The following is a 27,679-nucleotide window of genomic DNA, read 5'->3' on the forward strand; positions in this document are numbered from 1 at the left end:
ACCTTAACGCAAGCAAAAACGGCTAAGTCTATAGGACCACCGAGTTGATCCTATGGATGACGAATTGGAGAGAGGACCTTAAGTCACTCCCAGAAGCCTAAGGACTATGGTGCCGAGCTGGCAAGAGATCTCGACACGACATAAGACCCAATCGCCTCTCCGATATGGGTAGAGAAGTCCTAGTCGCCTCTTCAGCATAGGCAGCTTAAGACCCGGTCACCTCTTCGACACGGGTTCGTTAAAACCTATTCACTTTGGCATGGGCAAGGCGAAGTAGCTCGGGCACAGATAGGTTGGGCATGTACCCTATAGTGTTTGTTCGTCCCAACGTACAATAACGATTAGATTATTCCTATTCGAGTCGAGCTCGCCAGTTCGGGAGTAATCTATACTTAGAAAAATTTTGCTCCTATTTGGTTTAGCTCGTTAGCTCGGGAGTAATTTACACTTAGAAAATTTTTGCACACAAAGAGTTTTGCAAAATACTTGTATTTCATTAATAAAGCACTTCGAGTACACAGCAAAAAAAAAGACCGAAGAAAGCAAGGCGAAGGCAAACTCGGACCTGGGAATAGTTGACACCGGGCTGGGATACTTGAACGCGACCTCAAAGACTTTGGATTCGCGGTTTGTGGCGAAGAAAATGGGTTATAACCAGTATATCCAGAGATCAACGGCCGAGATCTGCGCGATCCAACGGCTCCTAGGAAAACTGGTTGCACGCTACCCAATGTTGAAATCAGTTGAGCACGCGTTTTGACGTCTGTAGAATCTATAATCGGCTTAACGTCCGCATCTACCTGATACACAATCTGGGTCACTTCCTAGTTGAGCCAAACGGTTGAACAAGTCCAACCAAAGGTCCGCCCTTCGTACCACCTAGACTTCGTGCCAAATCCACCTAGGCTTGTCATGAACTCCCTGTGCCGAGTCAGGACCCCTAGCACGAGGAGTGGGGGGCAATTGATGAGGGGTAATTTGGCACGACCTAGTAAGTAAATGTCATGTGGACGCGATATGCCCGTAAGATGACAACTCAGCAAGATGAGCCTAGTCAGCAGTCTTCAGAGCTTGGGTGTTCGGTCACCTCGGTACAAAGCCACCTTGGTATAGAGGCACCTCGACACCTAAGCCAATTTAGGGCCTAGGAACCGAAGCGACACATAATCGACTCTAGAAGCTTCTCAGTAGACTCCGACCTCCCGGGATCACGCCGCGTAACGACAGGCCTTATCCTCTCCCCGCCTGGATCAGACGGTAACCATAGACTTCATTGACTGATACGTTACTCCCCATCTAAAGCGGAAACAGATCTCATCTACTCAGGCCAAAGATCTCGAAACCGTTTCGTGAGCCCCACGGCAACTCAACCCCTCCAGGGCCCAAGTACGCACGATTATTTACATTCAAGCTCTCTAGCATTCAAGCTTTTAGCTCGCAACCACAGCCAGAATACTAACTTAAGCATCGGAGCGACCTCACCGGGTCATCCACCCCAGTCTCTCTGATCCCTATTTTGCAGTTTGATCCAACTCGTCACGTGAGCAATGTCCACATAACCTTCCAGCTAGGAGCTTTCAGATCACGCATCATTAGACCCTAACTTTCCTTTACCATGTTTTAAAAGGGGATAAAAGCTAAAACTTGTTTGAATTATTTGTATTTCAAGTAGAAAAGATGGCTTTCTGTTTGAAATGAAAATGAAAAACTTGGTCATAATTTTTTTTTTGTCAAAAATTTCAAATTCTATTCAAAAGTGATATTAGGCATGTGCTCTCTCTGTCTAACCATATCATCAATCACTACGGTCTATATCTCTAATTTGCTTCCTATTCTTCAAACTCCTACTTTTTGAATTCCACCCTAATGTTTTCTTTCATGGAAATTTTGGCCTCTCATACTTTTTCTCTCCCACCTAAATCTTCTCTCTCTTCTAAAATTACCTCCCATATCTCCAAAATCTCAATAGAAATTACACAGATACTCTCTCTCTCATAAACATTAGTGCACCGACACAACTCTGTATCTCCTGCCAACAAAAATCCCTTCCAACATGATCTGTGTCTACACTTTTATGTGTGAAACCCACCATGCATATGATGCATGGACACAGATCATGTTAGAACGTGTTGGAAGGGAATTTTTGTTGGCAGGTGATTCTAAATCTGTGGAACCCCATAATATATGTAGATTGACATGAATCCCACTTAGTCTTAATCTTAAGTCGTACTATTTCCTATTCAAGTTAGAAAGTTATTCTCTGTCAACCTAGAAAATTCAAGATTTATTGCATGGATGGTGGGTCTTAGACAAAATATGTGGATATAAGTTTCCTTTGTACAAGATGACTTCTTCAGAACTCAGAAGTGGTGCTACACACCAACTCACAATAAAATGGTAAGTAGATTTTAAATCAATAGGAAAAATATATTTAAAGTGGGGTGGATCCAAATCTAACTCTCAAATCATGTTGTTTCCTGAATTAAGTTAGAAAGTTTGTTCATATCCTTTCACAACAAATCAAATCTAATTTTTGTTTTCTTATTCGAGGAATAGAAAACCTGGTATCTTTTCAATATGTTATATTGGTATAGGCTTCATTCTTCAAGATAAAGTTGGTTATTTAATTACAAATTAGAATCCCATTTGGGAGTGCTTGCTTGATAAATAAGTGCTTATCCTAATAAGTACTAAGAAGCGCTCATGGGTGTTTGGTGAAAAAAGCATTTATTTCCAACGGGTTAGTATAGGTATTTCCAAAATAATATGGTGGAGCCAACACTTGCTAGAAATTAAGGAAAAAAGCACTTATCGAATAAGGATAAGTTTAATTGGGAGTACTTAAAAATAAGTGTTTATTTGAATAAGCTCTTTTTTTTTTCTTAGGACCACACCAATAAGTGCTTATTTCCTTTCTGACCTGTCTTGGCTTGCTGCATCATTTTGAAAAGACTCATACTACCCTTGTTTGAAATAAGCACTTTTTCACCTAACACTTAAGTGCTTAAAAAATAAGCTCAAGATTTTGACTTTTTGAAAATGGGCTTATACTCATGAATAAGCACTTTTCAGCTTTTTTACCAAATGCACATAAGTTCCTAATGGTGTGGTCCTAGCCTAAAATAAGTGCCTATTCAACAAGCCCTCTCAAACGAGGACTAAACTTGATCTAGTTTCCTAGGTTACACCAATCTATGTATATACATAGAAGAATCACACTAAGGTGGTGTTTAGTAAATCTAAAGTTTGAAGTCTGAAAATCTTAAAAAAATCTCCGAAAAAGCTCTAAAAGCATTTAATGGAAAATTTGTTTTTTTGCTTTGTAGACATCTGGATATAGTGGGGTTGTTTGGTAATTTGAATGTTGTCATGTCTGATAAGTTTGTATTTTACAAATTTGCCCCTCAAAGTCATTATTTAAATAAAAGTAAATAAAAATGATTAAAGTAATATGATATCATAAAATATATTAAAAATAATACAAAACATAAAATGTGATAAAATTCAATAAATAATATCAATAAAAATTAAATAATGATAAATTAGTAAAAAATATTATAAATATAATAAAAAATATTAAAAAAATAAAACAATAATGGTAATAAAAACTAAATATATGAAAAGATCATTTAATAATAAAAAATAATATAAAATAGTAAAAACTTACGTAAAAGAGATTGGCAAATAATAAAATAATTTAAAAAAGATAAATTAGTAAAATTTTATTATTATAATGGTAAAAATTATCATAAAAACAATAAATAGTAAAAATAATAAAATAAGTAAAGTAGTGAAAATTTATTATAATTATAATAAAAAGTAAAACAGAAAAAAATGATGGTAATAAAAAATTAAAAAATAATAAAATAGATCATATAATATTATTATAAAAATAATATAAAATGAATATAAAGTATAATAAATGTATTTCTAAATATTAAAATAATATAAAAAGATAAAATAGTAAAAAAATAATGTAAATATAATAAAAATGTAAAAAAAATATAAAATATCTATAAAATATAGTAATGAAAATTAAAAAATGTAGTAATAGGTTTGGGAATGGGATGATTTAAGATGTAGGATAATTTTGGGTTGTTCAACCTCTCACAGGGGCACTGCTGGAATAAACATTTCATGTGCTACCTCCGAATACGCTCGGAGGTAACTCAAAATCTGAACCATTTGGAGGAAGTTTTAGAGTTCGGTTGCTCCATTTGGATGAGGTGCAGCTGAACACCTACCAAGCATTGAAAAAGCCAGTTTATTAGCGTTTGGTGGTCTATTCGGCACTATTAAACACAACCTAAGTTGAAATTGAAACCTGGTATCCTTTCAAGATGTTATATTGGTGTGGGTCTCAAACAAAATATGTACATATAAGTTCCCCATATTGAGATTTGGGAGTCATTCACCAACAAGTTTAAGGGTCTGTTTGGTTTACAATTAGAATTGGAATTAAAATCTCTTAGAATATGTTTAGTTCAAACAAAAATCAAAATTAGAATTGGAATAAGCTGGAATAGGATTCCTTTTTCAAGGGAAGGAGAGGGAACGGTCATTTTCAAATGAGAATCTGATTCCACCCAACTAGTTGGAATCGGAATGACCCATTCTGATTCCAATTCCAGACCCCTATTCCCATGCATGAGAAAGAGATTAATTCAAGTAAACTTTTCCCAAGAATATCCAAAGAAATAATCATTAAATTAATTCTTTTTACCATAGTGTGATTCTTCATATATTATCTTATAAGTGATAAATGTGATGTGCCCTAAATAAGCCTTTTTATCAAGTTATGAATTGATTGATTGAGAGAGATAGGGGAGGGGGGGGGGGGGGGGGGGGGGGGTCTTGTGAATGTACCATAGAAGGTAGGAGCAATCGGTCTCACATTTACAACAGACCTTAATGGCACCTACACTCAGTCCAAATTGACAAATTCTGCGATTGAACCATATACCCTTAGTTCATAGTTGACTAGGAGGTCCCTCTCATCTACAATTACAGTCAATTAATTAATTGATGAAAAGCATTTATATACTCTTTCATTAGATGGGGTACCCCGATTGTGAATGAAAGGAAACATCAATTTAATGACTTTGACTTAAGAGAGAGAGAGGCATGTGATTCCACCAACTTGACCGACTCTAAAGGGTTGATGTCCTATCATGCTGTAGGTACCATCTTATTGTATATAATTAATTTCCTTCAAATTTAGATCAATGTCGCCTTTGATTGCATATAAAATAAATTTTTTTTTCTTGGATTCAATAGGAAAATCAATCCTTTTCTTAACATTTCCAGCGTTTGGCTTAACTTAGAAAATTAACATAACTGGTTGAGAAATATATGAATATTACAAGTTTTATTGGTTTGACAGATCAACCCTTTGTTGGGCAAATGGTTTATTAAAATTAGAATGAATGTCCTTTTCCTATATCTACTGTTCATTTTTCAGAAAACATTAGTTATGGACATCTTATATACAACCAACCACAAAAAGATAAAAAAAGGGAAAACTTTTAGGGGGTGTTTTTCAACATAAATGTTTTTGGTTTCATTTGTTTTTAAAATTGTCATGTCAAAATAATAAATAAACAAACAAACAAAAATATGTTCTTGAACTTTGTTTTTGTTTTGAGAGGCAAAAACAACAAAAATAAGTTAATTTTGTTTCAAAAAACAATACATGTTTCAGAACCATCAAAATGATGGTTTTCAGAATGAAGGCATATTTTTGAAACTAGAATTTCTTTTTTAGAAAATTTTGAAACCAGAAATTCAAGAAAGTTTTACTCTCTCTCTCTCTCATAAGAAACTGTGATATTTGGACACAAATAGCACCAACATATATCCTGATATAATAAGGGAGTGTTCTTCAAATTGTATTTTCTTGTTGTAATTCTAAAAACAAATCAAAACCATTTGCTTGTATGTATTTTTTTTATTCTGAAAACTGAAATAAAAAATATGTTCTTGAATTTATTAGTTTAAAAAAGCACGCTGTTGATATAAATGTATAATGATCTCTCAGTAACATCTTTCATGACTCATACAATATTTTTACTTCGAAATTTGTTTTTGTTATAAAAACAATATTTTGTTTCTTCTGCAACATTAATGTTTTTATTTTCATTTTTAATCGTCACATCATCAGTAAAAAATATAAAAGAAAAACATGTTCTTAAACCATGTTTTTGTTTTAAAAAAGCAAAAAAAAAATGTTGATTTTGTTTAAAAAAAACAATATATGTCTAAAACAATAACAAATTTTGTGATATAGAAATTACATGGTTTATAGAGCATGATATTAAATAACAAGTAAAATTATGCTCTTTAAACAAGAAATTCAAAAACATGTTTTTGATTTTAATTTTGGAAACCAAAACACACACAAACCAATAACCATGGTTTTCGAACCTCCGTTGACTTGTACAGTCGGACTGTTCGGCCCAGGAATCATCCAAGCAACCGGTTCTATTTTACCCCAAACCCGATCTTTGGCCAAAAACTGTTGAATCAGTCAATGACCCGTTGACCCAAGCGGTCAAACCTTTGACCCGTTCAACGGTTTTTGGTTATTTTGTTTTTAATTATTTTTTAATTTATTTGTCTGAATGGGTCATTCGTTTGAATCAGACGATTGAACCGGTGGCCAGAACGATTCTATTTCTGAGTCGTTTTCTAAAACCATGCCAATAACATATTTTATGTATTTTTGTTTTAAAAACCAATTTATTTTCAAGCTAATTGATTTTTTTTAAACTGACAACAAAAACAATTCACATTAAATAACACTCCCTTAATAGTTCTAAAAATATGAACTATTTGTTGGAACAAACCAACTTGTTTTTGCTTTTCAAAATAAATACATAATTCAAGAATATGTTTTTCTTTTTTCAGGGGCTGGTGTGATAGTTTAAAAAAACAAATAAAACAAAAATATTCACGTAATTGTTTTGTTTTTTGAGATTTTAAATCGACAAAGACATCCAATGCAAATATATGTATCCCTGAAGGTAATTAAATTACCTGTGGTCCATGGTGGCCAAAAGGATGGCCATATGGCAGATTTGGAACCAGTTAATTTCCTGAAAGATCAGGCCCAATTCTCTCATTACCCCAAATTTTAGGAGAATCCCATCCTAGTACTTACTATTATCCGCTTATTCTACAACCATTTTTATCCACCAAATTAAATTTTGCAACAGAAAACAGGCTTATCGCAAATTTTACAGATGGCCTATTTAGGGAAGGAGCTATCTCTCAATATATCTGATCTGCCATGTGGTCATTGGTTTTGCCATGTGGCACCAAGGTGAAAGACCTAACATCTACCCATTGTTATGATCTTGATCATCTATTCATCTAGTCAGGTTAACGTTTAGCTAAGAAAAGTGGGGCCCTTTGGGTTCTATCTCTTCATCTTCTCTCTACTTTCTAATAAGAAAATATGGTTTTCAAAACCGGATCGGATCGGAAAAATTGGCTAGTTCTATTTTTCTCAAAAACCAGATTTTTCTTTAAAATCGTTGATTTTGGTCAATGAACCGTTGAACCGGATGGTTAATCGTTCGAACCGCTCAAACGGTTTTGACCATTTTTTATTTTTTTTAAAATTTGTTTTTTTTTATTTTTCTGTCAAAACGGGCCAAACAGTCGGACCTTCGACCCGGTAACCGGACCCCTGACCAGGTCGATTTTTAAAACCATGTAAGAAAATCTTGTACATAAATTTTTGGGAGAAATACACTACAGTCCATGCAGAATTATAAAATTATAGCCTCCCATAGTCTACTAATAATCCCCTATAAACCGTATACTGTTTATGAATTCACCGTGGAGCTAAAAATTCTAATATGGGCTGAACAGTCATTCTTCCTAGATTTTTCCTTCTTCTCTCATCACTTAATTGGGTTTATTCCAAATCATCTACCAGTAGTTCTCCATAAGGCCTACTTTCTTTAACGTTATTGGATGGTTGATCCCAATCTTATCCATTTCTTACAACCGAGAGAGAGAGAGAACAAAAGTCCATATGCGTCCAATTTGTGTAAATGCAAGGCGTCAGAGTTGCACAAAGCTGAATACGTGTGTCGTAAGCCAAAGTTTATGCCAATCAATAAACCAAAGCTGATGTTTCATGCATCTGATATGTCCAGCCGGACGTGGAATTAATGAGCAGTGGAACTGACATTTGGCTACACGACAGCCCAACCCAATTGGCCTCTTCTACACATAGACAGACTTTCTATAGAAAGCTGCATGCTTTAGCAATTAGCCATCGAGACTCCCTGTATGCATGCATGGGCTGTCCTTTAGCCACCACGGGTCAAGCTTTATCAATATTGCTCGTCAAGTTTCTTGGCTTCTTCAAGGAAAAGTAGTAAATGGTGGGATTTGAGGGCGACCCTCTTCACAAACTCTGAAGGGCTTGAGTGAAACCCAAAGTTACAGCCGAATCAATCCAACAAGATAAAGCTTTGGAGGAGGAAAAATGGTGAAGAATCAAAAAGAAAGAACAAAATAAGAACGTGAGCGTGAGGTCCACGGTGTTCAGTGGGGTTACTGTCATCTACTCTGGAAGACAAATTCCAAGAGAGACATATATAGCTAAATTGGAAAGTGGGGTGTCACAAATATATCAGATTCCAGCTTACCTAACTTAATTTCCTTTGATCATATTTCGAAAGAGCTAGGGTACTTGACTACTTGCTGGTTGTTTAAATAGTGAGAGATCCCTTTCTATTACAATTAATTCTATGTTTAAATGATGTAATGGTCCCTAGCTAATTGCCTGTTCTAGATGGAAAATATTCACACCCACCATGAGAGAGAGAGAGAGAACATTGACATTGGTTTCACGTGTACAACAGTAGTAGATCTAGACCTTAGTGGTACCAACAGTTTTCAGTCCAGCCAAGTTGGAAAAATCTACAAAAGAGACAGAGCCATGGACCATGCGACTTGACGAGAGAGATCCAACTCATTTACATGCACCCAGTTGTTTGAAGCATCTCCTGATTCTTGCTTTTCATTAGACATGGAATAGATCTCTCTCAGTATGGGTTCCAGGAAAGAAATTAAAGAAACATCAATTTTTTAAGGACTTTGACTTGCCAACAAATGATCCCAAGTTAATTTTGAATATAATTGATCAGTGTTGCACATATTCCTTTACCACTCTCTCCAGACAATATTAATGAATAACATCTTGTTGGGTTCTCATCAGTATGGAATTTGGCATATATATAGTTTCAATTGAAGAAATGCTCTACCCAATATTAGACAATACTCTAGACCAGAATATGTATTACCATCAAGTTGGCTGCAAATATATGTTGACAAGTCCCATCACTTACTTATGGTCTAGTAGGTGATCTGATGCCATTTCCATCTTATTTTGGATCCCTTGCTCTCCAAATTTAACTTAGATTATAAATAAAATGAGATCAACGGAAAAGCTTTCTGTCTTGGATATAAGTCTGAGAGCTAGAAGCACCAATGTGGGGCTGACCCAGAAGCCTACAAGCAATGTTTGGTGAGCCCTAACTGACTATTTTTCAGCCACTTAAGTGGCTTTCCCTGAACCTTCTTCAAAAGCAGCTCAGCCAAAGCAACTCAACCAAAGCTTAAGCCCTCCCAATACCCCGGATAGCCAGGACCAGATGGAAAAATTATAAAACCAAGAGAGGTGCATTGACAATAAGAGCTATAAGCCACCCTCCTCAACCATCATGTGTCGGTGTACAGAAATCAAGTAGTTGTTGAAAGCTTGAAGCACAGTCTACAATTAGAGTGGTCTGTGTAGGCCATGGGAGCTGGGAAGAGAATATTAATTGTATTTGAACCATTACAACCTTTCCATTGGTGAAGTTATTTTCCTGATCTATTTATAGATACCTCTTGACCCTTCCCTCAAGGTTGGGTCAGTATCAGCTATCAACCCAATAAAGCTCTAGCAATAAAAGCAATAATTGGGTGATGCATGAACGTTCATTACAAGGCACTATCTCGCTGATTTAGGGGAGAGAGAGAGAGTCTATGTATGTAAGACAATGAATATGACAAGGAATATATACTTACAGCAAACAATGGCACCCATATAGAAACCAAACGATTTTGCATCTAATAAGGGTGATCTTTGGCTACACAAATCAAACTCTTTGATACTTAGACAAATACTAAAAACAAAAACAAAGTGATCAGGCCCATTTGGGCTCCATTTCCAACAGATTCTGAGTGGTCATTCATCAAATGATACTCTCGTCACAGTAATTAATTAAACCATCCGAACCGAAACTCTTTCGTTATTGGCATGATGAGTGACAAACATGTTAGGAGGGGATGCCTTAGAGTCTACTCAACGAGGGCGCTCTCATGGTGGGATCACCATTCCAAGATGCTTATCGGCTTATTTATGTCGACCCTACTGCTTCGAATGGTGACATATCACATGGCTTTCAGAAGCAGAGAAATCTTGTAGTTGTAAATAACTCCTCTCATCACTCTCACTCCCTGACTTCCAATGCTCAGTTCTCCGTCTTTTTGTCAATGCTCCTTGTATCGAAATTACCATGTACGTGGCACAGTGCCCAAGTGCACAACATGTCAAAACTTTCTGAGCAAAATTTTGTGTAAGGGTGCTTATAGTGCAACTTCCAACTTCTTCACTGACCTCATCTTGGGCAAGTTTAGGGTTCAAGTGTTGCTTCTGCCAAACCCATTAGTTTTGAGGGTTTTCTAATGGTTATGACTTATGACTATGAAAATTTGGTTTTCTTGTTGTGAAACCCAGTTAGGTTTCAGAGCATATGTACCTAATTCTGCTGAACCCATTAGTTTTGAGGTTCTCCAGTGGTTACTGACCCAGTTAATTAAACACAGTAGGAATGAAATGATTTGATTTTCTCATTTTATAAACCCAATTAGGATGAGGATGAACCAACTGATTAGTTTACATACCCAGTTAATTAATTAAACACACAGACACACAGTGAGGATGAAATTTGTTTTTCTTATTATGAAACCCAGTTAAGTTAGGTTTCAGTACAAACACTGATTGTGATGGATGCATAGAAACTGGACAAGGAGCAAGAGTGTGGGAGCACCAAATCTGGAAAGTATCCAGAAGTGCTTTTATAGTTTTACTACAGATTTGTACGATAGCACCTTAATATAATGAATATATTTATTTATAATTGATGCCACTTTTCTACTTCATTTATTACTAATTGATTCCATAATAAAATTTGATTATTTTTCTTTAATCTACCCATTAGTGCCAAATTTATCAAGATTCATTCCAACTGTTTTTTGTCTTCTATTTCACTTTTCAGCAATATTGTTATCTCGATTAAGATGAATTGATACGTTATTCTTAGCTTATATATAGTATTGAACATAAGTTTGTCAAGTTATATGTATCAAAATTAATTAATTCTGGTGATACTCAAAACCTTGGGGACTGTGGATAAATCAGACAAAGTTGATGAATTGGGTTGCGAATTGAAGTGGACATATATGACTTACAAAAGATTTAATAAATAAGGGGCCTATAGTGATTCAAAAAATAGAGTCTGGTTATTTGCACCAAATTAGAATGTTTAATAGATTTTTAATGAAATGGTTAGTGAAAAAAAAAATAGACTTTTAATGAAATTAAAGGAAGAGTAATTTTGCACAAGTCCAACAAGCTCAACTTAAAATCATAAGGCCTAGTTTGTTTGCAATGCAATTTTATTTACACATTAATTAATTGCTATAAAGCTATAGAAGTGCAAATTCTGATTTATTTGTGTGTTAACTTTCATATTATTTTGTTTATTTGCACGAAGTAAAATAAAACCTAAAGCAAAATAAAGTGAAACCCGAAGCAAAAGCAGACCAGAATTTGTATTATTTTTTATTTGAACCTTTGCATTTGTACTAGTGCAAATTAAATTGCATTGCAGACAAGTAGAGCTTAAATCATTTGTTTCAAGTACAAAATGCTTTTACAGTGCATGTATACATGTTCAACTTTATACAATACCACCTTAATATATTAAACAAAATTATTTTTTATTTGATTTTGTTTTTGATACTAGCTTCACAAAAAAAAAAAATCATAACCAGATTATTTTATCTTTTACTCTATCCATTCATTTAAAAGTTATCAATATTTCCATTGGTTTGGACATCCAAGTTTGAACCATATAGCATTATTTTATCTTTATTTTTCTATATATGTATGTATCTATCTAAATATCTATTATTATTATTATTATTATTATTATTATTATTATTATTATTATTATTATTATTATTATTATTGTTGTTGTTGCTGCTATGTCAAATCATGTTATTTTTGGTAATCCGCATGATCATCATTCAAAAGCAAACGAGTCCGGAGTATAGATTGGGATAGAAATATAGTTTCAATTATCCACTGATTAAACTAATTAAAGATCTTATATTTCCGTCCTAGCGTTAGACAAATTTATGGTTCCTCCATCAATTTCAAGTTAATTTATATATTTTCAATGAAATTAAAGTAAGGCTAGACTTTTGCAAAAGTGAAACAAGCTGGACACATAAAACCCCATAAATTAATAATTGTGAAAAAAGTTGGGAACTAATTTGGGTTAATCACTGTAAGTTTCTTTCTTTCTTTCTTTATTTTTTGAATAAAACTGTAAGGTTGTTTCTAATCCAAAGTCTGGACAACCCATCAAACAAATTGTTTTAAACAACTCAGAATTCGAAAATCGACAGAAAGCAAATTAATCACCATGAATGCAGAAGTGCAAAATTCGATCGCTATCCCCCAAAGAAATAAAGCTTAATTAATTTCTCCAACGATTGAGCACACTTCAAGAAGAATACTGTGAGCACATTTTTTCCCCTTCAAAAAGCATAATTGTCCACCATAAAAGGTATAGTAATTAAGGGTTATAGTTTCAGAACTTGAAAAGAAAGAGGGATAGAAGGTTGCAAACAGTAGTAGCACTGAATAGGAATGCCAATAGGGCGGGTTCAGGGCAGGGATCATATTTCCTGTCCTCAACCCTGATTCTGAAATTAACCCTATTCCCGTTCCTGATCCTCATTGGGTATAAAATTTGTCCTCCCGATCCCTGATGGAGATGGATTTTCTAAATATATTTATTTAGAAATTAAAATAAATAAATTAATTAAATTATAAATAATGTTTTAAATATGTTTTGATATATAAAAATAATATAATAATATATTTAATATAAATAATATTTATCGGGTAGGGTGGGGACCTTAATCCCTATCCCCAACCCCGACCCCAATTGAGAATTCCAATTAATCCCCATTCCCATCCCCGCCTTGTCAAAACAATCTCCATCCCTGGGGAAGTCGGGTCCCGTTGGAAATGGGGAAAATTGTCATCTAAGACAATTAGAACCAATTACAAAACAGTTGAACCGGATGAATTCAGAAGTGAGGATGCAACTAATTACTAGTTGCTGCTTCAGTTCAAGGTAATTAATATTTGTCACTGTAAATTAATGGATGCATCTTTTTCATGTTTTCGCTAAGGGTGCATTTGAATGCGATGTAAACGTAAAAATATACCGATGGAATTATACACCGACCGATTTAAAGTTGTAGATCGTTATAAACTGACAAATGTGATTATCAATTTTATCGAAATTATATTTACATCGATTATTGAGTTTTACATTGATTTTTGATATTTAGGCTGCATTTAGAAACCATGTAAATATGTATAATGTAAAACAATTCTTATAGATTATAAAATTGGGTTATAAATTTACCTTCTTGCCAAACACTTAGCTTATGCAAACATGAATTTTAATAAAACATATGTTTTTTTTTTTATCAAAAGTTCACTTAAATACAAATTTATTTCTTTTTTATTGATGTACTTTTACAATTTATTATCAATATAAATATTCATTGATCTGTCATTTGTCAATTGTCAATGCATAAATATAATATTGTTAAACATAAATAAAAATGAACCAGAGTGCAAATTTATCCTAAACCGAATTTACACTCCATTTGACGCAGCCTAAACTGTGCCTTTGGGTCTAACTCCTTGAATTAATCCAATGGATGGCTGAGACAAACACTACCATTTCATAGTGGGCTTCTATTTTTCTGTTTTCAACGGCTTCCATTCTTGTCCATCAGATTTCTTGTTCCATGGGTAGCTCCTACACTGCTCTGCCACGTTCATTCAATGTTGCATCGAATCTTCTTTTGCCACACATTTACGTGCAAAACCCAGTAGCCAAAGCAGAAACAAGACTCGGAAAATTCAACCCTTATTTTCTGGATTGTACGAGAGAGCTAGTTCCCGAGAACATTAACTGTTGAAAAGCAGAAGCTAAAGTTCTGGGTTCTCACTTGTCAAAGAACAAATCTCGCCGAAGAGGTTTGAAACTGCAAACCAGAGCTACCCCCAGAATCCCAAATGACCCACCAATCCATTTAGTCTTAGGAAAGTGGGTATGATTTGATATTAATCCAATTCCAACTCAATAATCAAACTCGAATATGCCCTAAAAAAAAGAGAAATCTAGACCAGACCAGATCAAATGTTTATCCATCTCGTACGACGAAGAAGATGGAAGGCAGTTGGCCGCATGCTGGTTGCAATAATACGTTGCTGACTAGACATGACATCCCTACAGCTACAGATAGAGAGAGAAAGGATGAGAGAGTTAGGAAAGAGAGAGAGAGAAAGTCTTTTTGAGGAGATGGGAGGCAGGAGAAAAATGGGTCACGTTCATGTCTCCAACAAACGTCGAAACATGAGTCCAAATTGCTTAAATCCAACATGTCAGACATGGGTGAAGCCGAATAGAACAAGTAATCCTCAACCCAAAGCTAAGGTCGATAGATATAAAGACATGTCGTCCAGGCTCCAAACCGGAATAATTAATACGCCTGGATTGACGAAGGGCCGAGAGAGAGAGAGAGAGACGGGGTACATTTTTCGTGTGCTGGACGCGTACGCAGTGGAACAAGACAAACACCTCCTTCAATTAAGAAAAACCTTACATCTGTCGGTTATCCATATGGCATTCAATCTTTCAGCCAAGCTAATTTATAGAGGAATGGTTGTTGAGATTCTCCTCTTCAATCTTCCAAATCCCAACTATTCACATCTCATCACAGTACTGTTCTTTGATATATTAATTAAATAGAAAATTATTGATGGGTAGATCACCTTTCATGGACCATGTTTGGGCTTAATTTCCGGATTAGCTTCTATTAATGACCTGCTAAGAACAGACTAATTACCCACCTTCATGTTTTGAATAACTTTTTTGTGATATTTTATTTTGTTTACAATATTTTTGCATTTGATTTATTCATTTTTTATAGATTTTTATATAAAATCTGAAATTTTCGATGAAATATATGATGAAACAACATGATTTCAAGAAAGATTCTAAAATTTTGTTTAATTTCATTTCAATTGCTCCAAGAGGAAGCCACAACTGGGCAAAATTGCACCCACTTTTGATAGGGTGATGCAAACATACTCTCAAACCTCAATGGGGTAAGTCTTATTAGGGAAGAATTCAATTCAATAGCATTGAAAGTGCAGTCATCTTTGTACAGTCAAGCATATTCAGTCTCCATATTGTGCAATTAAAGTTTGCATAGCATCTTCAAATTGAAGCCACGAATATTATGGTTGATTTGGGATTCCTTTTATTATGCTTTAAGTTGGGATTCCTCTTTGTGCCTGTAAGGAATAAAGCTTGTTTTTGTCTTCTAATCATGTTTTCGATCTCATCTTGGGAGGATATGTCAATGTGTATGGTTTTGTTTATCAAAATAAACACTAAGGTCAGTCCCATTTGATTCGTGGGGACAAGGGTCTGGGATTGGAATTGAAATTAAAATCCCATTCTCATTTCTGGTGGAAATCTCATTCATGTATGAATCAGATAGACTATAGGAATAAACTGTTTTAATTCCAATTTAAAAGGATTTCAATTCCAATTCTAATCCTCACTGCCAATCAAACGGACCCTAAAATAGTATGATATTGGTGATGTTGAAGTTAGTCTTCTACATTAGTAAACATGGATTTAATTAACTCATCTTCCCCCTTAATTGGCATTTGAAATTGATGTTAAAAAATAAATAAAAGTGATGATGCCTAAAGGCATGGTTTTCAAAATCGGATCAAGACCAGACGGTCGGCCAGAAAAACTGGGAACTGGTCAGGTGATCGGTTTCAGTTTTTCCCAAAACTGGATTTTCTTCAAAAACTGTTGATTTTGGTCAGTAAACCACTGACTCGGGCGGTTAACTATTCAAACTATTTGAACAATTTTGACTGTTTTTATTTTTATTTTTGTCAGAACAAGCTGATCGTTCAGTTTGAATGATCAGACCGTTCGACCCGATAACTGGACCCCTGACCGATTCAGTCTCTGGGTCAGTTTTAAAAACAATGCCTAAAGGCGCTGACTAACCTATGCTGATTGCTGTAGACTTGGGATTGAATACCACCTTCACAGGTTTTTTCAGTAGAAACCTTAACTAGGGCTGAAGGCTTTGGGGGAGTCCAATTGCCTAATCGAAAAACAGTGATGACACTGAAAACATATATATGTTTTTTCTTTAATTGTTATTACATTTTGTGTAGTGGCATTAAATAGAAAAGAATTGGCCAAACAGGATTCACGTAACCAACTCTATAGTTGGGACAGGACTTGGATGATGTTACATGGCAAATTTAGATTCAATAACTTTTTGCCACGCGGCTAAAAAGAACAATTTATTACCCTTACATTTCATAAAAAATGTCTAAGTAATATGGAGTTTTTTTCTAGCAGAATTTATTTCCATGTAAAAAAAAGGGTGAAAAATAAAATCTTAATCATAAGGGGTCAAAAATTTAGGCTCAATATAAATACAAATTATGCACAATACAATTATATACAAAATAGAAGGCAACTTCTAATATTGGCATTAATTGAAAGGAATACAAATACAAATATATGAAGTATAAATACATACAAAATAATATAAAATATAAGGTTTTGTATTCTATATATTTGTATTGTACTCCTTCCAAACTGAGCCTTAATTGCAATTTTACCAATAAAAAATTCACACCCAAAATGAAAAAATGGGTTCACTGGCTTGGGCAGATCGACATGAACAATGGTAGTAAATCCATGGGATGCCCTCATGAGATGAAACATTCACCATGAATGAAACTCACAAACTGCAAGATTTAAAGCCATATATATTTTACCTTTCCTCCTCTTTTTCATTTTACCTTTTTTTCAGTCTTTTAGTTAGATTTCTTCAATTCCTCACTTATGGTTTTCTCCATTAAAAATGGGATTTATTCATCTTCACCCATTCCCAAATCTCTAGTTTCTGAACAAAAACACGTATTAATTCAAATGGGTCTAAATCTAACACTCCCACCATCAATCACATAATATCACCATAACGATTAGCCTTAACTCTAAACCAAATTTCCCCCTAATTCCTCCCCTCAATTTCATATGCAATTCTCCCCCTACCTTGAAACCGGATCTGCTCCTCAGGCGCCTCACACCATGCATTAGGAACACCTCCCAATGCACGGTGGATGTACATGTGAGGCGCCCATTTGTGAAGGGCAGATCCCGTCTCCCCTACCATCACCGTTCTCATCGGTCTCCTCTTTTGTACGTATAGAGCTATGCGTTACCACGCACCCATGCACAATATACATCCACCACTCTTCAAATCAAATTTTAAAATTAAAAAAAAAAAAATTAACATTAAAATCAGGCTTTAACTTTCCATTGCAAAAAAGAAATTAAAAAAAAAAAAAGAGAAGACGCGGGAATTATATCAAATAAAAGAATTTATATATGAATTAAATTTCAAAACCAAAGAAAATTTCCCAAAAGAAAGTCTGGAGCCTGGACGACTGGACCACCCATGTACATTTCCCCCATACAGACCTCCACCCAAAAGGAGAAAAAACTAAAAAACTTGAGCCTTAGTGAATTTTATAAAAAAAAAAAAGGCAGAAGGAGAGATAAACAACTGTAATTGTTTTTTTTTTCTTTTTAAATTATTTAAAATTAATCGATTTTCTTGTTTTTTTTTCTTTACTATGTACTTTCTGCAGTTGAGTTCAGTTCTTTCTACTATGGGCATGGCAATGGCATGCATGAGCATCGCATCAACTTGGGGCTTGGGCCGTGGGCCTTCTTGAGCCTTGAGCCTGATGGGCTTTAGGCCTTTCTTAGGAGAGATAGACCTCAACGCTGGCGCTTCTCCGAGACAGGCAGAGGGGACAGGCTTCGGCGCCGGCATCACACTCCGTACAGAGGCAGAAATGCCGACACGGCAACAGTACCACTGACGCCACTCGCCTTCGACACGCTTTACACACTGGGCCTGACAACGACGATGACACGACTCGCTCCGGGTCAATGTAAGCCGACTCGGCGTCCTCCGCGTGCGCCTCTCCCGCCCCTGCGCACCCTAGCCCCTCTCCTTCCCTGTTATCCTGCGCCCCCCCACTCATCATAGCCTGCTGTATCTGTGCCTGCAGGGATGCCGCCGTGGCCTCCTGCTGTCTCACCTTGGCTTGCCACACCTGCGCCTCCACTCTAAGTTGCGCCACTCGCTCTTCCAGCTCCGCGTGTCTTCTCGCTGCTTTCTCCACCTCTGCATCTTTTTCCCTCAGTCTTCGCGCTGCAGATTCTTCCACTGCGCCCAGTAGCGCCCGGTAGTGCCTCTGCCTTCTCTCTGCTAATGTGCGCCTCAGTTGGTCCCCCTAAAACGACAATACGTCGATACCCACTCAGCTTCTTGAGTTTCACAGAGCAACTAATGAACGAAACGGATGCCCATTTTATTTTTATGTCGAGAACAGGAGAATAATAGAATATAGTACCTGGGCTTGAAGGAATTGATCAATTTCGTCTCTCTGTTGCTTTAATTGAGCAGCGAGATCTTTTGTTAGGAAGGATGAGATAATCGAAGAGGGAAGAACCAGACTCTGCTGTTGCTGTTGTGGGTGCGGCTGCTGCTGCTGTTGATGATGTTGATGTTGCTGCTGCTGTTGGTCTCCGAAAGCCAATCGAAGGCCGGTGGAGACGACATTGGGTTGTTGGTTATGGAGTTGTGCAAGGTTCACCAGCGTTGGTGGTGTCTGAGATTGCAGAGAGAAGAGGTCGATTGGTGCCCCGGCTGCCGCAACAGCAGCGACAGCTTCTCTGCCTCTCTTGCGTGGATTGGTGCCCACTGCAAAAGAACACCAAAAGAGGCACATCTTAGAACCAGACAGACCTCGTTTAAGCCCCCCAAAATTGGCCTAAATCCCATGGAGCAAAAGAAATAGCAGAAAAACAATAGGACCCATCTCACCTCCATTGCTGAAAAACATATGGGACTGGTCAAGGAATCCTCCCGGCTGCGGTTGCAATGAATAATCACCTCCAAGTGCGTTACTTCGATCCTGCCCGCTTCTGCAAACAACCCATTAATCAGGGCAACGAACCCATTAGAATGAGAAGAAGCTTAAGAAAGTAAAGGAAGAACAGAAGGCAGAGAAGATAGAAAATGAGATAAATACTAATAAATGATGCAAGGAGAGAGGTCGCAAACCTGTTGAGGAGCAAAATATTTGATGGGTATTGAGCTTGAACAGCCATTGCAGGTAATAAAGAGACAGAAATCGAAAGAGGTATAAATTAAAGAGGTGAGACAAGGCAGTGGAGGAGGAGAAACGAAGAGAAGGGTATACGAAGAGGTTTGTCGAGCGAGAGGGTTAATTAACGTGCACACACCAGAAGCATGAGAGAGAGAGAGAGAGAGAGAGAGGCTCCCCCAAAGCAAGGCGGATTCTTCAATGGAGAGGAGAAGAAACGAGACAGATAAAAGGAGTGTCTTCTCCCACTTTGTCACCAACTTTCTTTTGTTTGCCTCCTGGTTTCGCTTGGTTTGTTTATCTCTTTCACCCACGCATTGAGAGAGAGAGAGAGAGATGCGATCTCAACGAATCAGTCCAAGAGAGACACCTTATTCTCCTCCTCCTCCTTTGCTCCTACTTCTTTCGCGGCGTTGGCTTTCTATCGTTCTTTCCTTATTTTTATTTTCTATATTTTTTGTCAAAAGGGGTATATAAGTAGAGGCATTGTGTCATGTGTTGCTGTCAACTTATCATTATTAAATTCTAATTAATTAATTTGATAAATAATTTCTGAATTAGTTAAGTTGTTTAGGGGGGAAGAGAGGTTGTGGTGTTGGTTTTGTTGCTGTTGTTAGGCTTTTACAGGGTTCTGCCATTAGGATTGTTTTAAGGGTAGGAGAGAGAAAAAAGGGGAAAAAGAAAAGAGGAGAAAATATGTTTTTTTTTTTATTTTGCTGTAATTTTTTATTTTCTAAATATTTTTACTTGGTTTTGAAGATTCAAACATTCAACAGCTCTTTACCCTTTTACTTCCTTATCTTAGAAAATAAAGAAAGAGAGGATATTAGATCACCTCTGACCTAATTGCTTGGTTGTTAGTTAAGTTGTTTTCCCTTTTTTCTCCTCCCCCAAGTTATTTTCCTTAATAAAATTCCCCACACAAGAAAACCTTTTCAAAATTACTAAGGTAGCCTTGCCCTTTATTCAAGGGCACATGGATGGAGAAGTCCCTTTATTCAAGGGCACTTAGGTGGAGAAATTTTCCAATTATCAACTGAAATCATCCCCCCCCAAAACTAAATTGACTAAAATGTTGTAACCCCTTGCATCATTAGGTCTGGTGTTCTGTGTTTATACCTCTGGCTAATCTGTCTGAATCTCTTTATACTAATATGAATTGGGTTTTAAATCGGGTGTGAGATTTCTTGATAAGACAGCTCAAAGTTGGAAAAAATAGAAATTTAAAAATAAAAAAACCCACCTAACTGATCATCCTGTTTTTCTGGGACTGGTTTGAAAGCTCTCAACCAATTTAATTCCGTGGGAGGTTCAATTAGTCCAATTCAACTAACAATGCTTTGGTTGGAATCAAAAGGATCCCAATTTGATCATTTAGACCTATTTGGTCCCAATTGTCAACATTGAGAGCTGAAGCCCTGCAGAGGGTTTTGATTTTCATAAAAAATAATAAAGAAAACAGAAGGGAAAGGAAGCATCATATGAGTTGATGGTTTTGATGATTTTATGTAGGATTATAAGAAATTGAAAGTCAGATTCATAAAAGCTGAGATAAAGTTAAGTTGGTATTGGTAATCTTCCCTCAAACCAAGAACCATCTTATTTTAATTGAGATGTGGAAGAAAGGAAGAAGCTACCAAAAAGAAAAAGAAAAGAAAGAGATTGGGGGGTTTGTTTGGATGGGCATCACCTAGGACCCACTAGGGCGGCCTCTTCTTTTAATCTCTATCTAAAACAGAGTGATTACAGTAAATTGCTAAAGAGGAGAATCAGTTGTTTAGACCCTGAACAGCTTATCAAAAATAAATAAATAATAAACCCTTTGGAGCATTTTATCTTGGGTTTCCCCAGATGCCCTTAACTTCATCCTCGGATTCCCAAACTAGCCTTGAAGCAAATTAAATTTCAGTAAATGTTAGGGCATGAAACAAAAGAAAAATGTTATAGAAAGGACAAATGGAGCCTCCTCTAACATGTGAATTGGAGTATTCTAATCACTGTTCTTGTCATTCCAGGTCCCCAGATGTTCAGCAATTTCTTTTTTTTTATTTTCCTCTGCTTGGAGGGATAAATTAAGCATCAATATTAAATTAATTTTCACTCTTGGGTTAGTCAATTAGGAATTGATTGACCATCAAGATTAGCAAAATTTTCTATTTTATTTCATTGGAGATGTGGCAAATTAATATAATCTGTCACTGTTGCCACCATTATCATCATCACTTCATCTCCATTAAGTCTTATTCCAAGTATTTTAGATTTGATACACGAATCCTGTTCCATTATTCTGATCTATTCTGATCTATCTAGACCCTTTTCTTTTTCTTAATCAATAGGGTAGGCAGCTCCACCCGTGAAGAAAAATGAAAAGAATAATTGGATTTTAAAAAGGATTAATTGGATTTCTATTTTATTTTAGTTTTTGATATCAATGAACTCAATAATGCTTAATTAATCAGATAAAATTGTCTAATTGGTTTTCCTTCTCATTTGGAAAGTCTCCCACAGTAAGAGAAAGCATTTGGGCTTGAGATTAGGTCTCTAATTGAAATTATTTATTTATTTCTTTTCCTTTATGAGATGGGGCTGGGGATGGGAGAGAGCACAGATTAATGGGGTGTTGAATTTGTGCTCCAAATGTGAAACACCATTTCCAAGAAGTCTCGTGAAATAAGGCGCATTTCCTTGGGCTGTAGGCACACCCACTTTACTTGGGCATTTCTTTAATCCTAATCCACCCATTCTCCATGCATTTCATTAACTCTTTAGAGCCCTTTTCATTTTCTAGGTTTTCCTTTCTTTAATGTTGTTTTCTTTTCAGGATTTTTCTTTTCCTCTTTTGAGGGATGACACAATCCTCACTGCAATGCCCACCTCCACCACTCCCCCACACAGTCTACCCACTAACTTAACTATGGGTTTTCCTCTCACACCAAAAGAAGCCCTCAACCATCCACACTCACAAGATGGGCAAGAAGTATTTTTACCTTTTCAGCTTCTTCTTACCCTCTTTTGATCACACTTAAATCATATATTAACTCATCCTTTCATGAACTCAACATGATTCATCAAAAGCAAGTGATGAGTCTTAATGGGGTTTGCCCAAAAAAAAGAAAAAGATTGAAATTTCAATCACTGTGGCCAAGGGTATGTATATAAAAGAAGTATATTGTGAAGTTCGATTGGATGACAAGTAATAACTGATTTGTGTACTGTGTAGATACAAAATGATGTATTTGGTACACCTATATTTGCAAGAAAAGATGTTTTAGTCTTTATTAGGCTGGTCCAACAAACATTACTACTGCTGGTCTACCTTTTGGATTAGTTGATACATAATTGTACCCATATGATCTGTAAACCCTTCTTCTTTGATTGATATAAGGCAATGGATGGACCCAAAACAACTATTCTATTAAATGCCCCAGAACATGACTGAGCTATTTTCTCTCATTACATTGATGTTATGTGCCACCTGAGTAGAGCTACCATGGTCTACTCTACGGCCAGTCTGCATACAAAGCTTGATCTGTCCTGCTGGTCCTGTGGACCAATTCAAAGATGCACTCTGTGCTCATGGGTGTTCATCAATATCCAGCAAAGTTGTTTGGCCAATTAATGCTAGAAATTGTTAAAAATAGCAAAAGAAAAAAAAAAACAAAGTCAGAAAATGATAGGCCTGGTACACATGAATGTACTCCTCTGCTGGTTGTTATAATATCATAGAAAAAATACCAAAATTTATCAACAAACTCTTGATAATGCTTGCATATATAGCATTACTGCCCCTGAGGAGTTCAGTAGGTGTGATTGCAATGCAGTAAAGCCAGTCTGATTCAGTACCTGTAGCTTTTTTTTTCTTGAATTAACTTAAAATGGAGTTTGAAAGTAAAATTCACTATTAATTAGTTCAATTTTTTTGTGGATTAATTGAAAAAAAAATAATTGCACGGTTATTTGTACCGATACAATGCCGGGAAGGCATAAATTTTTGAAATATTTATGAATTTATATACATTTGAATATATATGAAATTATGGAGCATGGGTAAGGTAGAGACTTTTATTTATATTTATGATATTGTCAGCAGATGGGAGGGGTGTGGCATGACTTATGAGCAAGTACTTGGTCTCTTATAATGTCTGTCACAAGAAGTTGCACAAAGCCTCATGTGGGAGAGAGAGAGAGAGAGTCTTGGAAAGATGGTTTTTTGAATTGACAGAAGAAATGTGAGAGTTTGGGGTTTTTTGTATTTTGCTTCAAGAGAATTTAAAGCTTTCTGCAACTCCCCTCAATTCATTGTGGTCACACCTTTGGAACCATCCAGGGCTCCATTACCAGGCAGCTTCTGCCTCCACCCTGTATTACTACCAATCCTGTGTAAAACATATGTACCCTCATTTGGTATGAATCCAACCATGGACATCAAGCAATTCTCTATTGTTCAGTTGTCAGACAGACCCCACATTTTAATCCAGATGATCAGAGCCACTGATCTATCTGTAGCAGAAAGGGAATCAGGATCACCCACCAACCATTGAATTTATTTATCTTTTGTTGAGGGTGTTGTAATGGATGAGGTTCTAAGTTTACATCAAGGATGGAGAATAAATTGAAAGAAATGTGATATAAGCATTTGAATCAGTGGTCCCCCAATCCAATGGACAGGACTGTGGCCAGGTAGCAATGGGATGAAATTAATACTGGGGGCCATCACATCAACTTCTTTGGTTCAAACCTGGCCTTAGCTATCTTAGGAGTGCAAACTAAGCAACAAAAAAAAGAAAAAACCCATAAATTTGAAATGGAGACAATGATGTAAATGCATGCCTAAATGGGAATCTTGGAACCGGGTCGGATCACAAACTGTCTGGACCATAAGGCAGACATGTAGTACTACTACTCACTGGAGACTGGAGTCCAGTTCCAGGTACAACCTAAATGGTTCCAAACCCGACTGTCAAAAACATGTGACCATTTTAAGTAGAGGAGAAAAGCACCAAACTGGAATTTGTAATAGTCGAACAAACAAACAGAAAGGGAAAAAGCAAAGCCAACCCATATTCTCATATTTCAGTGGTTGAGCCACTCTGTTAATGGGGGAGCTCATCACGGGTTCAAACCTGTTGAATGGGTAGGCTTCCTCAGTCTGTACCAGTGGACCATGGATAGATAGAGTAGAGCCATAGAGGGCCCCCATTCCCCCCTTTTTTGCAGTTTCCTTGCAAGTGTATCCCGTTTGGAAAAACTAGAATTCACCTTGTCCACTAAGGAGGAAGGAATAATAAAAGCAAAATACCAACAAATATAATTGTTTTCTTTAGCAAAAAACACAAATATTTTTCCTTATTTATAAATTGCAATGAAATAATTAAGGGGTGGATATTTAAAAAGCAAGAAAAACTTGTATGATATATGAAAGTAAAAGTGAGAGAGAGAGAGAAGAGTGTTGTTACAAGTAAATTAATTGGAAAGCATTAAAGCAATAGAGAGGGAACTGATTGATTATGTTTATGATAATGGAATTCTGAATCTGCTGGTTAGCATGTAAGAAAGGGCGTATAAAGAAAGCGATGTTGTTGGGTTCCTGGTTTGCTTTAATTTTAATAGATGAGATGAGATGAGATGATGAAATTGAAATTGAAATTGAGATTGAGACTGAGATGAGAACCACTAGGCTCCATAAACCCATCACCAATGACCTCAGCGTTCCGACCCTTTCCTTCTAACCACTAGAGCACGAGGCACGACCCCATGAGTCCATGACCCCCTCTCTCTCTCTCTAATTTATATTCATTGATGTCTCGTCATCAAGCCAATCACACAGAAGAAGGTTGTCTCTCCACACTTGGTTGCAGACACTCATACCCCACAAACCTTGTTTGTTTTTATCAGTCATCACCACCACCGCCTAACCCTTCTCCCCTCATCACTAATCACCACCACCACCACCAACCCATCTTTCGTTTAATTCCTTTGTCACCAAAATTTCATCAAACAAATCCATACTTATATATTCTCTCTCTCTCTAGAATTGGATTGGATGGGGAGGGAGTAGGATTCCATCATCCACAGTTGGGTTTTTATGATTCTATCTACTTGACTGTTTCTTTGGCACAATATTGACTTGATGCAAACAAAATAAAATCTCTTCCCTTTCCATAGTGTCCAAAGAATTTAATAATTACCAACAGAGAATAGCTTCCCTTTGTTTTTTCAATTTTTTCTTCCATTTATCCTTTCTTAGTTGCAGAATATGAGAACAGGGGAAGAGAGAGAGAGAGGTGCATGAAAGGGACTCCTCTTCTGAGCTAAGCAACAGCAAGTGTGCAAGGTTGGAAGTTAGAGCAAAATTAATTAAAATTTATTTTTTGTTTATCTTTGTATACAGGAAAGAAACTAGGCAAGCCACAACCGAATCCCTCGGTTTTCTCCATCTTCTTCTTTGTTTTCTTTTTTTTATTTACTTCTTATTTTAATGTATTAATTAATTTGTGTCAGAAATACAAGAGTAATATTCGCCTGTCTTTTTCCCAATCTTTAGTCAACAATGAGCGATTCAGTGCTTGAATTGCCTAGGACTCTGTAATCGTCCCAACCACCATCATCATCATCATCTCACCCTGATGATGATCGATCAAGTTAAAGGGGGCCCACCTATTTCTAGAAGGAGGTGAGGACAGAAGTTGGCATCTTGTGATAAATTTGGATCGGATGGCAGCATCTGAGAGAGGGGGAGGGGGGTTTGTACGGGTCTTCTGGCTTAATGGGCCCACATGATCAGTCACCTAATCAGGTGGACTAGGTACGGTCCAAATGGGCAATCTTGAATCTTGACCATCTGATCTAAGTGGCCCCCTGTTTTTTAATGCTCCAAACTGTACAGCCCTGTGACCGTTAAAGGGAGGGCGGGAATTGGGAAGGGGCTCTTCTGTGGTCTGTACTCCGTAGTCTGTAGTGTAGTGCGCGTTGTGACCTGGGGCTTAATGTAGCATTACGTGCTCTCGCTTTCGCAGTTTTTACTCTTTTAGTTGTGTGATTGAGGCCTTAATTTGTGCCTGCCTGCCTTTTCAGGTGGCGCAGTACGCACGGGGAAACATCAGCACCTTAATAATTGTTTGGATTCCTAAAAGGAGCCGTGTGAGAAACTGTGCGTGTCTGTTTGGATTCTCTCTCCTCTCTCTCCTCTTTCTCTGTGGATCCTTTTCTCAAACACCCTGTATGCAGAGAGAGAAAAGAAGAGAAAAATAAAACTTGTTATTGGGTTTTTTTAGGGAAGCGAGACGCATTAATAACGTTCACGCGTCTATACATACACATACAAACTGACTGACCAAACACACTAAAACAATCACCTCTCTCTCTCTCTCCTATTTGTTTATTATTAGAATTGGAAGATAGAATCCAACAAGACCCAACAATAATCACAAAAATGAGGGAAAATCCTGGCATCTTTTCTTTGCTTTTCTTGGGTCTGAGATGGTGCTTGATAAAAGTGAAAGGTGAAAGTGAAAATTATATATTATTTATATATACATATTTTCTAATGATGAAATCTTTTTTTTTTTATTTTTTCTTTCCTTGTCCTTTCTGATTCTCTTGTGTGGATTGATCTCGTCCAAGGGTTGATGATCAATTTATTCAAATCATTTTCCAATGGGTAAAGTTAATATGTTTGGTTTGAATCGTTTTCTTAAAAAAATAATTTTTTAAATAAATATAGAGTGATTATATTAAATAAATACACCCACTTTAATAGACCAAAATGAATCCAAAAGCCCATGATTTTTCTTTTTTTTTCTAATTAATTTCAAATTTTCAATTGTCATGTAGAATGAAGAGAAGTTGTGGAAGAGGACCAATCTCTGTTTTCTTTTCACCATTTAGTGTTTGAAAAACTGCCCATTTGAATCATGGCATGGTCATTGTCTACCATTTTTCCTGACAAAAAACCCATTTAATTTGGCATAGAAAATAAAGGAAAAGATGGAACAAAGACAAGCAAAA

General features: G+C 36.3%; 1 protein-coding gene across 1 annotated transcript; it reads right to left on the reverse strand.

Annotated features, from left to right (window-relative positions):
* Window positions 1–17,854: 17,854 nt before the first annotated feature.
* Window positions 17,855–20,184, reverse strand: LOC104606400 (BOI-related E3 ubiquitin-protein ligase 1-like). Its single transcript, XM_010271568.3, has 4 exons — window positions 19,630–20,184; window positions 19,390–19,490; window positions 18,917–19,266; window positions 17,855–18,796 (listed from the first exon to the last, which is right to left on the reverse strand). Exons 1-4 carry the CDS (start codon window positions 19,674–19,676, stop codon window positions 18,260–18,262), a joined length of 1,035 nt encoding a protein of 344 aa, XP_010269870.1. The 5' UTR covers window positions 19,677–20,184; the 3' UTR covers window positions 17,855–18,259.
* Between the last annotated feature and the right edge of the window lie 7,495 nt (window positions 20,185–27,679).

This window comes from Nelumbo nucifera, chromosome 6 (genome assembly GCF_055504915.1).
Source record: "Nelumbo nucifera cultivar China Antique chromosome 6, China Antique-T2T, whole genome shotgun sequence".
Classification (NCBI taxonomy): Eukaryota; Viridiplantae; Streptophyta; class Magnoliopsida; order Proteales; family Nelumbonaceae; genus Nelumbo; species Nelumbo nucifera.

Excerpts from the sequence above, each read along its gene's own strand:
- LOC104606400 (XM_010271568.3), bottom strand. The coding sequence starts at position 19,676 with ATGGCTGTTCAAGCTCAATACCCATCAAATATTTTGCTCCTCAACAG. Across the intron at positions 19,267-19,389 it reads TATGTTTTTCAGCAATGGAG|TGGGCACCAATCCACGCAAG; the intron begins GTGAGATGGGTC and ends GTTCTTTTGCAG. Across the intron at positions 18,797-18,916 it reads ATCAATTCCTTCAAGCCCAG|GGGGACCAACTGAGGCGCAC; the intron begins GTACTATATTCT and ends TTGTCGTTTTAG.